This window comes from Oryza glaberrima, chromosome 5 (assembly GCF_000147395.1).
Source record: "Oryza glaberrima chromosome 5, OglaRS2, whole genome shotgun sequence".
In the NCBI taxonomy this organism is placed as follows: Eukaryota; Viridiplantae; Streptophyta; class Magnoliopsida; order Poales; family Poaceae; genus Oryza; species Oryza glaberrima.
Window position 1 is genome coordinate 3,860,531 of NC_068330.1, and position 11,219 is coordinate 3,871,749.

Sequence of the window (11,219 nt, forward strand, 5' to 3'; positions counted from 1 at the left end):
TTCCCATTTGCCCTAATATTTTCATATATTCTGTCTATTTTCTCTCATTTTCCTCAATTTTTCCATATGTTGTTTTCTATCTCCCATTTACATCATTTTCCCCCATATTTTACTGCTTTCCCCTTTACTTTTCCTTTTTCATTTCTTTTCACATTTTTCTTTTTTGGCCCTCATATTCAAATTTTGTGGGCCAAACGTCCTAATGGGCCTACACCAGCCCACGTGCCATATTTGGGCCCGTTCCGGCACGCACGGCCCGTGGCCTCCTGGGCCGTGCTTGTGCCGAGGCCTTAGCACGTAGGTAGGCCGGCGGCCCATTTGGCCACGTATAAGTACTCTCCCACAACCTCTCGGCCCTTCCCTTCTGCCACAAATTCTCACCGACATAAAAAAAACCAAAAAAAAAAAGAAAAATCAGAATCGAATTTTGCCCTCAGAACGAAACGCCTCGTCTCCCCTTCCAGGCGATTAGGGTTTCGCCCATCTTCCGGAGGCGCGCCTCGCCGCCGCCACCGCGGCGATCCCGCTCCGTCCCCTGCAACCGACCTCCCGCTCGACCAGGGCCGTCAAGCCTTCATCCACGCGCGAGCGGCGTCGCGTAGGCGGGGGGTCCGAGCGAGCGCTGAGCGAGGCGTCCGGAGGGGATCGATCCATCCCGCTCTAGGGTTCGCGAGCGTCTCGCGTGTGAGTCTCTCTTATCTAATCCTCTCAATCTCAATCTGTCTAGGCTGTAGATTTATGTACCACCCTGTTGCTAGTTTTTGTGTCCCGTTTAGGTGCTTGAAATTAGTGATAGATCCTTTAGGGGTGGAATCGAATCATGTAGGTAACAGCGGAATTTCTGGTGAAATTTGGATGGTTGGTGGTAGGCTATCAACGAGGTTATCTAATTTTTTTGTTCAGCTAGCTAGAATTGAGGGAACTGTGCAGCATCGAGATGTGGAAGGTTTAATTGTTTTAGGAAGAGTAAATGAAAAATCACATCGTCCCATTGGGATGCAGTCTAGGGCAGACAAGCTTGTACAAAAGTTCAAAGTGTTGCAATAGCTCGTTTCGTTGGCGCGAAACAATTAAAACTTGCACAGACCGCTGGCAATGTGGTCAATTTGGCTGATTCGGCTGCCAGCTCAGCAAGCATGCAAGGGGTGGGCACGAAAGATTTAGAAACTTGGAAAAGCCTCCCTACATTCCTGTTCCGTGCCATATGTGCGCCATTTGTGCGGGCTGTTTTGGCTACACGACACGCCAGAGTGAGTAGTAATCAGACTCTGGGTCAACCTAATTAATGCTACAATTTCCATTGGTTTAGGTATATAGGTAGGCTATGCTGTCATTACTGGTTTGATCTACTGATATTGCAATTTCATCTCATGTGTAACATGAGAAATGGGATTTAGCTATTTGAGGTTCAGGCTAGTTTACATGTGATTAATTGGTGTCTAATGAAACAGAAGATCAGCAGACATACACCCAATAGCTATAGCCATAGCTTTAGCCTGTAGAATATTCTGCAAAATAGGTTCCTTATGTTTCAATTACGTTAAGGTTGATCAAACTAACAGTACCTTTTGTGCTTTTGTTCAGGTTTGCATTCGCTGAAAGATGGAGATACAAACTTCAGGGAAGCCCATTGATCTGCTGATGGAGAAGGTTCTTTGTATGAACATTATGTCTTCTGATTACTTCAAGGAGCTCTACAGGCTGAAGACCTATCATGAGGTCATTGATGAAATATACAATCAAGTTGATCATGTGGAGCCTTGGATGACTGGCAATTGCAGGGGCCCCTCCACTGCATTCTGTCTCCTCTACAAGTTCTTCACCATGAAGCTTACTGTCAAACAGATGCATGGTTTGTTGAAGCATCCTGATTCCCCATACATTAGAGCTGTAAGTTCTTTGCCCCTATTAACTTTTATCACACTTTATTAGATTTAAGATTAATGCATGCTTTCTGTTGTTTATCAAGTTTTATTGGAGTGCAATGATAAACTAAGATTTTCAGTATAATTGGTGTGTACAAACAATCCAAATTTATTTCCTTCAAATTATAGTTCTAACACATAATATCTGTTTCTACATTTTGGTTATATCCACTAACAGTCCTATGACTTGCTTCGTTGGATGGCCTTGTGTATTGGTTTTGGTCCTAGGACACGTGGATGACAAAGTTTCCAAGCAGTTCATAGTGTTCCAGTCTGTTCATTGGAGTTGTGAGCATTTTTTGTCTTTATTTATTCTGTTGATGAATATGATGCTTTCAGTAAATTACCAACCGGTGTTGTGTTGCAGATAGGGTTCTTGTATCTTCGATATGTTGCAGATCCGAAGATCTTGTGGACGTGGTATGAGCCCTACTTGAAGGATGATGAGGTATTGACATTTTCTTACATCTATGTATTTATATATAACATCTGCCTTTTGATAATATGTGGACCTCCAGTTACATAAGAGGAGAAATCATTAGAGAGCTTTTTGACTCACTAGTAACTTTGCCAAGTATGATGCCCTAAAATGGGCACATGAAAAATATTGAAACATAAACCATGCAATAAGAAGTAATCATTGTGCCACCTTTTACTCTGTCTAGTCCATATGATTACATCAGATATATGAGTTGCTTTTATTTAAATTTTATGTTCTCATGCAGGAATTCTCCCCTGGATCTAATGGTCGCATGACAACCATGGGTGTTTATGTGCGTGATCTTATACTTGGACAGGTCTGCCTCTTCATTCTTTGTGCTTTCAGTATAGAAATAACCAATAAACACACTTTTTCTCTTACAAATTAACAGTTGTTGTGCTAAAGTATCTTTTAAATGAATAACACTAGCAGATTAAAAAGAAAGTTTCTGCTTTTTGATGACTAGTGTGCTGTGCTATGATGACTTGATTCACATACGCACTCGATCACTACACATTATTAAAATAATCTACATGTTATGGTGATTCACATAAGTTCATTTCATTTGTTCAAATGTTTGTGAACATTTTTTAAATCTAATTCTATTTGGTGTATGTTCAGAAACTTTGCCAACTAACTGGACATTCTTGGCCAGGCAAGTCATAGTTCCACAACATAGCTTGTTAGTAGTTTTTATTCTCCTTACTTCCCCCCAGATTGGTAGTACTCCATAAATTTGCTTTAAGCTTTGTTGCTTGCTGATTTTCATTATCCATTTATCAGAAATGAATTGAATCCTCTGACTGCATTTTGACTAGCAACTATTTCCGATGCTCTTTCTTATAATTGATTAACCTGCTGTTTGTCTTTTCTTGGTGTAGTACTACTTCGATAGTCTTCTTCCAAGAGTTCCTCTTCCAGTAATTCGTCAAGTGACATCCAATCTTGAGAAGATGAAGTTGCCCACTAAGCTTTCTGGGATTACTGGAGAGTCTAATCGTCATGGATCAGAAGATACTGCCCGCCGGCCTCCTTCCGTGAAGGCTTCTCTGTCAGTTTCCTTTGGACAGCGTGCTCCGCATCGTGCATCCACACGGGAGTCATCTCCAGTTCGGAGGACAGTCACCCATGATGGCCATCGTAAATCTTCCTCACCATCTCGCCGTAGCGGAAGCCGCGAGGTTCCTGATCGTGATCGATCAAGCCGTGACCGTTCTAGTCGTGACTATGACCGTTCAAGCCATGACCGTGATCGTGACCATTCCAGTCGTGACTATGACCGTTCAAGCCATGACCGTGACCGTGATCGTGACCGTTCCAGTCGTGACTATGACCGTTCAAGTCGTGACCGGGATCATGATAGAGACATCAGAGACTATCATCGGCGTGATCGTGACAGCAGGGACCGTGACTACAGGTCTAGGCATTCATCCGAAAGACAAGATGACCGAAGGGACCGTGACCGTGAGGGTAGCAGGCACAGACGGTCCAGCTCTCGGCACAGAAGCAGAAGCCGCAGCCGCAGCCGCAGCAGAAGCAGGAGCCGCAGCAGAAATGAGGAGAGATCCAGTCCTTTTGGCAATGCAGGCAAAGAAAAGACTGCTGCCATCTCGAGCAACCTAGCAAAGCTCAAGGACTTGTATGGTGATGTAACTGAGAAGAAGGACGACGGTGAAGCCCCTCGCCGTGATTCGTGCGCGGAGGAGGTTATCAGGTTGGGTGGCCCGAGATGGAGATAGAATTTGTGACTGTAACCCTGTTGTTCCTCAAAGAACCTGATATGTTGTCAGTACACCTTTTCTTTCATCTGCCAGTTTCTCAAGAAACTTGTTAATACTTGGCATCTCAAAACACCTTACTATAATATGTCAACAATGGTAGTTTGTATGGTATGGATGGATGACATTGATACATGTTGGTTCCCTATGTTTTAGTATTATACCGAACTGTTACTTATCCCATGGAGCTAATTCTTTATTTCATTTTCACATTTGAATTGGATTAGAAGATGCCAAGCTAATGCAAATCTGAAAATGACATGCATCATGCGCGTTCTCGGGTCGTAACTATCATATGGAAAGATGAAATTCTTTGACACGTCATGTGAGAGCCACATGTGAATAAAAATGGCGAGATTTGCATCGTCATGCATTAGGTTTACTAAACACGCTAGCTGCTCCCGAAAATAATTATACTTATTAGGCGGTAAGATATGGACCACGACTTTGTTTTGTATACTTTTGTTTATCTTTATATAAGAGGAAGCTCCGACAAAGATCATGCACAAGTCATTTTGGCTAAGATTGTTGACGGATTAGTATTTCTTCTTTCTCAAGCCCCTAGCTATCGTGTTGGCAATTATGCGAAGTGCCAAGTCAAGAAGTGCCTAATCTGCACTGCCAATTGTTTGCTAGTATTTGTTACCAGACAAATATTTTTCTTGAGGGAAAATGCAGTGTTTTACTTCCAAACATAGAGCTTGCTTGGATAGCTAAACTTTCATCTAATGCTTAATTTAAAGTTTCTTAAAAGAGAATAACCTCTTTACTATTCCTTTTTTTTAAAAAAATCTCATGGATTACCATACCTTTTAAAAGTCCTATTTGGAACATAAAGTTTCATAGTACTGGTATACCACAAGTATATAATAATTCTAACGGTAATTAGAGTAATTCCCCGTTGTTCCAAACTTGTCCTGGTTCTAAATCATATGAACAAAACCTACTTGATCCAGTGTTTAAATATGTCACTTATAGACGGAGGATACACATATTAGATATTAGTCATGTGCATATTTTATATATTGAATATATCACATCCTACTTGATCCAGATTAATTTATTCTGGACTGAAGATAGTACTAGAAGAATTCAGGAGCATGGTTTATCAAGGCTGTGTTTAGTTCAGCGCAAAGTTTGGATTTTGGTTGAAATTGGAAATGATGTGACTGAAAAGTTGTGTGTGTATGACAGGTTGATGTGATGGAAAAGGACTGAAGTTTGGATCCAAACTTTGAATCTAAACACAGCCCAAGCTATTAAACGGTAGGTCTTCTATAATAACTTTCTTTTTCATAACATTGTTCAATCACATTATCAACTTGTAATATTTAATTCGTCTATATATACTCTCAAATAATTATCATAAACTCATAACTGGCTATTCCCCACTTACAACAAGAGAATACAACCCTATCATTTCACCTATACTTATGCTTATTTGTACCATTTAATTAGCAAATAAAAAATAATTTATAGAAAAAACTTTTAAATACATGTTTTTAGAATATTAAAAACAAATACAATAAAATAAATCATGACGAGAAAAATCATAAAACCAACTATTAGAAAGTTTTAGAATTTAAATTTTACTCCCTATATTGCAAATTATAGCAATCTAAAACGCATGGATTTAGGGTGTGTTTGGGGAGCTTCTAGTACTACATCTTCTCATGAAATCAGAAGCTCCCCAAACATTTCAGCTTTTGCTCCAGATTATAAGAAATTGTAATTGCCGAATCCAAAAAAAAAAATAAACTAGAAGTTACAAATTCTTAGAAGCTAGCTATCAACCATCCGCTTCTCAGGTTTTTAAGCTCATCTAAACTGACATTTAACCTAATACTATGAATTTGCATATTTTTTTAATCCAAATTCTAGGTTGGGTTTTTATTGGACGGAGCGAGAAGCTTATGAGCACAATATACGAAGCCAAACCATCGGGCCAACATGCTAGGCATGTGCCTCCACCACGTGTCCCGTAGCCCAATCCCAGCCTTCCGATGAAGCGGGCCCACGAGATCCGCACCGCCCATTCGAACCGCTCAATCCCCACCGTCCGATCCGAGACGCGTTTCAGCGAGCGGCAAACGATGGATACAGCTCACCCTTCTCTTCCCCCACACACCAAAATTTTTTTTTAAAAAAAGCATATCCAAAGATTCCTACCAAAAAAAAAGAGCAGATTTTTTCCCTTTTTCCAAATATACTTCGCCACTGCAACGCAGAGAGAGCAGAGAGGAGGAAGACGAAGAACTCGAGTCAAGTCGCCGACTTTTGGAGTTCTCCTCGCCCCAGCTCGGTAAATTCCTTCGCTTTTTCTCCGCTGGTTCGGAGATTTCCATGTTCGCTTTTGTTTTTTTTTGTTTAATTAAGGGCTTTGCTTTGATGGAAGGGTTGGGTACTGGTTCCTTCCCTCCGGATCAATCTTGCTTCTTGCGCTCACCCAACCTAGTAATTTTTTCCTCTCCCGATTTGTTTAATGCTAATCTAGGTGGTTGATGATGCTTGCGAGCCAGGCATTGATTCGGCTTTAAGCTTGCCTGCTTGCTTCGCCGTCTTGTTCTTTGAGTTCTTGGTTTTCATGGATCCTTGATCCGATTTTGGGGTTGCTGCTGCTAGCGGTGGTTGGTGAGACGGTTCTTGGAGAAGGGGGATTTCTTGAGGTAGGTGGTAGCGGTAGATTTCCTTGCTGTTCTATGCCCTCTTCAATTGAATTTTTGGAAGTCTCCAGCGTTTTATTTTTGGAAGTTTTGTAGTTTGTGAAACTAATTGATGAATGAATGTGAGGGGAAATTGGTAGATTTCGTGTTATGCTGCTACTAGACCATTTCCTGACCCATGTGGCATGGGAGCCATTTGATTGTTATTCTCATTGTGGAGGTTATGAGTTGATATTTCCAGATTTTGTGCATGAATGTTCAAAATGTTTAGTTCTGTTTCGTTAGGACTTCAAATAGGTAGAATTAGTTAGTGTCTTGGGGCTGCATGGAAGAAGATTGGAAGAATTTAATTTGTTACATTAGAACTTCAAATAGGCATTGTTGTTGTAGGCTCAAACTTTTACATTGTACTGTTATCTTCATCTACTCTGACTGATGTCCAAAGAATGCACATGCCCAGCTCGTCCCTGTCTCTTGATGCTTTCGGTTTGTTCATAGTTTATATAAATTCTTGGGTCTCATTAGCTATGTACTATAATTTAATAGCTAGTGACCACCCTGATGTTTCTGTAGCATGCTATCAGTGGGTATATCGACCTGTTTATGTTGCAATTGATGACCATTTCACATCTTGTTCTGTCATGTGCATTCCACGATGTTTCTTTCATTGTGATGAAGATGAATACAGTAACAAGATGCAAATCAAAACATTGTTTTCTGTGTGAATCATATATCCTCTCTATAGTGGTTTACAAACACCCCTGGGTCATTAGGAAAGCACCCAAAGTTTAACTTGCTATTGAATATGGTTTAAACATAGCTTTTTCATACCAGTTTCAGGCATAAGTGTATATTATGTATGTTCGGTAAAAATAAGTGTATATATGTACTCCGTATGTGCTAATCTTAGGAGCTTGTGATCCCAGAGAATTTATTCTAATATTCGATATTTTTGGGTGGTGCACATGTATTGTACGGTTGAGTCTAACAATGATGTTATGGCACACATTTATACACAGACTTGCTTGTCCTCACAAATCAAGCCATTAGTATGAATCACCAGGTCAGAGCTCAGAGCATAAATTTCTAAGCCTAAGAGCACCTGTCAGATAAGCAGGATTTAGTCTTTTATGCTAGCTCAATCGTATCTTAGTGACAATTTAGGTCTGGTTTGGATTGGCATCAATCTGCGGCCTACTAATATTCTGGTGGCTTTGATGGTACCCTGTTGATATTTGGATTGAAGCCAATTTTTGCCTACAATACGAAAATTTGACTAATAGCTAGTAACAAATCTACTCTACCAAATTTGCTAGTGCCAAAACTTGCCTAGGTTTCGGCACTACCAACATTTTGGTAGGGCTTTAAACCAAACCGACCCTTAAAGTCATGTCAAGATGCTGAAACAAACAAACCATCCCTTTTTCCTAATGCTTTTGATAGGCTTCTGTATACCACATTGACCAAAAGGCAATCAACAAAATCACGTTTGGCTTATTATGTTTGCCATGTCTTACTATAGAAGATAACAGGCTTGGTTTAAGGGGGCTAGATAAATATGTAATTGATCTCCAGTGTTTTTTTTTGTTCAAGTTGAGTGAAGATGACCTGATCCTGTTGGGAAAATAAATTGGATTAAGTGGATTTGATAGAGTGATATTAATTTTAATTTGATGCAGGTGCTTTTCTGGGAGGTGTAACCAACTAAATTCCTATGCTACCTTCTGGTTGATGGCCGTCCCTCCTGTTGAATCAGAAACAAGAAGTGAAGAAACAGATAATTTCCCTTTACTTGCAGACCACATGGAAAATACTGGACATCATGCACATGCAGTTGATATCCCATGGGATTCTTCACCATCGACATCTCGCCGAGATAATCATAATGGATTTGATCAATTACCTCGTATCTTAGAAGGTTCTCCTGGGACATCTACTCCATCTAACTCTCAGAATGGTCCTCTAGCAAGAAGAGATGATAATCGTGGTCGTCGTCAGCCTAGTCCCTTGAATTCTGGTTGCTGGATCTCAGTTGAGCTAGTTGTAAATGTTAGCCAGATCATAGCAGCTATTTGTGTTCTGTCAGTTTCAAGGAATGAGCATCCACACTCTCCGTTATTTGAGTGGGTCATTGGTTATACAGTAGGTTGTACTGCCATGCTGCCTCATCTTTACTGGCGCTATCTCCATCGCAACCTCCCAACCACTGGGCAAGAGCCAACAGTTCAGAATATCCCTCCAAACAACACCCCAGAAGCTAATTCATATGGAGTAACCGGCACAAATGGAGTCTCAAGAAACAATGAGGCAACTGTAAATCCAAGGTAACCGATTCTTCCAACTGAAGTCTTTTTTTTTGTTTTTGAAATTGATTTGTCTGCATATATCTAGTATCTAGACTCTATGGTACAAGGCATGTTAACCAACTGCACTAGTAATTATCACAATTTAAGATATTAGGCCTACACAGGAATAACTAAATTCTGTTGGTTGATCACAACTAAATTCGTGTAGAAATATTTGATCACTGCACTCCTATCAGAAGTTCTGTTATTCAGGTTATATTTCATATGCAATAAACCACGTATGGTCTTCCAGAGATTTAAGTTTCCCATGTTTTATTAACTTTTCCTTTAGTCCAAGTTCTGAGCTACAGTCTTACCATTTGTTTTAGGTTCCAAGCTTTTGCTGATCACTTCAAAATGGCTCTGGACTGTTTCTTTGCTGTGTGGTTCGTTGTGGGAAATGTATGGGTATTTGGTGGACATTCTTCTGCTCACGACGCGCCCAACTTGTACAGGTATGATGCTTGCCTACATTGTGTTGTAGATCTGTGACTTAACCAAAAATTTATTTGGATGTTTCATCATGCAATATTTCTTCCCCAGGTTGTGTATTGCCTTCCTCACATTCAGCTGCATCGGCTATGCTATGCCTTTCATCCTCTGCGCATTGATATGTTGCTGCCTACCCTGCATAATCTCTATCTTGGGATTTCGGGAAGATCTAAACCAAAACAGAGGAGCTAGTGCGGAAACAATCAATGCCTTGGGAACATGCAAGTTCAAGTCAAAGAAAACTCGTGATGGAGATGGAAACGAAGTTGGTGTCGGTGTTGTGGCTGCTGGAACAAACAAGGAGCGAGTCATTTCTGCAGAAGATGCTGTGAGTTTTTCTCCCAGACTCTTTTATACTTCACAACTAAAATCTAGTTATCTCCTCTTGGTGCTCTTAGTTTAAAACTAAGGGGTGCTCTTGGAATTGCAGGTCTGCTGCATCTGCTTGGCCAGATATGTCGATAACGATGATCTCCGAGAGCTCCCTTGTGCGCACTTCTTCCACAAGGATTGTGTGGACAAATGGCTCAAGATAAACGCGCTGTGCCCCCTTTGCAAGGCTGAGATAGATGGTGTCTCCACAAGTGCTCCAGCCATTGGCTTTGGGCGTCGCCACAGCGACAACAGGGTAGGAAACGACATTGAATCACAACTATAACTCTCTTCCCACTTCGTTGGCAGCGTGGATCACGCCTTTGATGAGGCCTTCCACACATCAACCTGTAAATTATAGAGGTAGACATCAAGATGTAAAGGGTCCTCTTACGATCCAACAAAGTTCTTTTCTGAATGACTACTGCCTCCACTGTCAGTATATATTGCTTCCAGCATTTGTTTCTTCTCAAATGTAGTCGCCTTCTGCTTGATTATAAGCCATGATAGGACCAGTAGCAGCACAAAGCTTACCAGGGATGATAACAACTGCTTTATACTCAAATGCTGAATGCTAGTTATAGGCCATTGCATGCGCAATGCAGCTCCCATATTATGGCATTGGGAGAGCAGTTTTGCTTCTCTTATTCAGAAACACTTCCATTTGAGCAAAATAGAAGCTGAGAAAGTTTAGGTCTTGCAGATAGGTATATATCTCCCCTATTTATGTTGATATGACGTAGGCATTTTAAGGTTTCTTGGGGAGTGAAATGGTGATAAGATCCAAGGCAGCGTCATATGCTTGTTATGGACTCTGATTCATGGGTAGGATAATGCTTTGTACACACAAGCATGCACTTAGCTGCTGCTAGAACATACTCCTTTCGTCCCTATATATCTGATGCCGTTGACTTTTTTTAAACATGTTTGACCATTTGTCTTATTAATTTTTTTTGAAATATGTAAAACTATATGTATACATAAAAGTATATTTAATAATGAATCAAACGATAGGAAAATAATTAATAATTACTTAAATTTTTGAATAAGACGAATGGTCAAACATGTTTAAAAAAGTCAACGACGTCAAATATTTAGGGACGGAGGGAGCATATGCTTTAGCTACGGCTGATAAACCGTAGAAAAATAAATGAAGCAATAAA

General features: G+C 40.5%; 2 protein-coding genes across 3 annotated transcripts; both read left to right on the forward strand.

The window, feature by feature from the left end:
* The first annotated feature begins 355 nt into the window (after positions 1–355).
* Positions 356–4,317, forward strand: LOC127774374 (pre-mRNA splicing factor SR-like 1). The gene is made up of 5 exons (XM_052300603.1): positions 356–684; positions 1,585–1,890; positions 2,293–2,373; positions 2,651–2,722; positions 3,288–4,317. The coding sequence occupies exons 2-5, from the start codon at positions 1,603–1,605 to the stop codon at positions 4,143–4,145; spliced, it is 1,299 nt and encodes a 432-aa protein (XP_052156563.1). The 5' UTR covers positions 356–684; positions 1,585–1,602; the 3' UTR covers positions 4,146–4,317.
* A 2,055-nt stretch (positions 4,318–6,372) lies between these two features.
* On the forward strand, positions 6,373–10,511 carry LOC127774376 (E3 ubiquitin-protein ligase At1g63170-like). Of its 2 annotated transcripts, XM_052300605.1 has the most exons (6): positions 6,373–6,486; positions 6,679–6,850; positions 8,527–9,171; positions 9,522–9,647; positions 9,736–10,012; positions 10,115–10,511. In XM_052300605.1, exons 3-6 carry the CDS (start codon positions 8,579–8,581, stop codon positions 10,340–10,342), a joined length of 1,224 nt encoding a protein of 407 aa, XP_052156565.1. In that variant the 5' UTR covers positions 6,373–6,486; positions 6,679–6,850; positions 8,527–8,578; the 3' UTR covers positions 10,343–10,511. The 2 variants fall into 2 exon arrangements, with proteins under 2 accessions (XP_052156565.1, XP_052156567.1); XM_052300607.1 differs by lacking the exon at positions 6,679–6,850.
* The last annotated feature ends 708 nt before the right edge of the window (positions 10,512–11,219 follow it).

Coding starts and splice junctions, on each gene's coding strand:
- LOC127774374 (XM_052300603.1), top strand. CDS start 1,603: ATGGAGATACAAACTTCAGGGAAGCCCATTGATCTGCTGATGGAGAAG. Junction 2,374..2,650: donor CCTACTTGAAGGATGATGAG/GTATTGACATTT, acceptor GTTCTCATGCAG/GAATTCTCCCCTGGATCTAA. Junction 2,723..3,287: donor GTGATCTTATACTTGGACAG/GTCTGCCTCTTC, acceptor TTCTTGGTGTAG/TACTACTTCGATAGTCTTCT.
- LOC127774376 (XM_052300605.1), top strand. CDS start 8,579: ATGGCCGTCCCTCCTGTTGAATCAGAAACAAGAAGTGAAGAAACAGAT. Junction 9,172..9,521: donor GAGGCAACTGTAAATCCAAG/GTAACCGATTCT, acceptor CATTTGTTTTAG/GTTCCAAGCTTTTGCTGATC. Junction 9,648..9,735: donor GACGCGCCCAACTTGTACAG/GTATGATGCTTG, acceptor TTTCTTCCCCAG/GTTGTGTATTGCCTTCCTCA.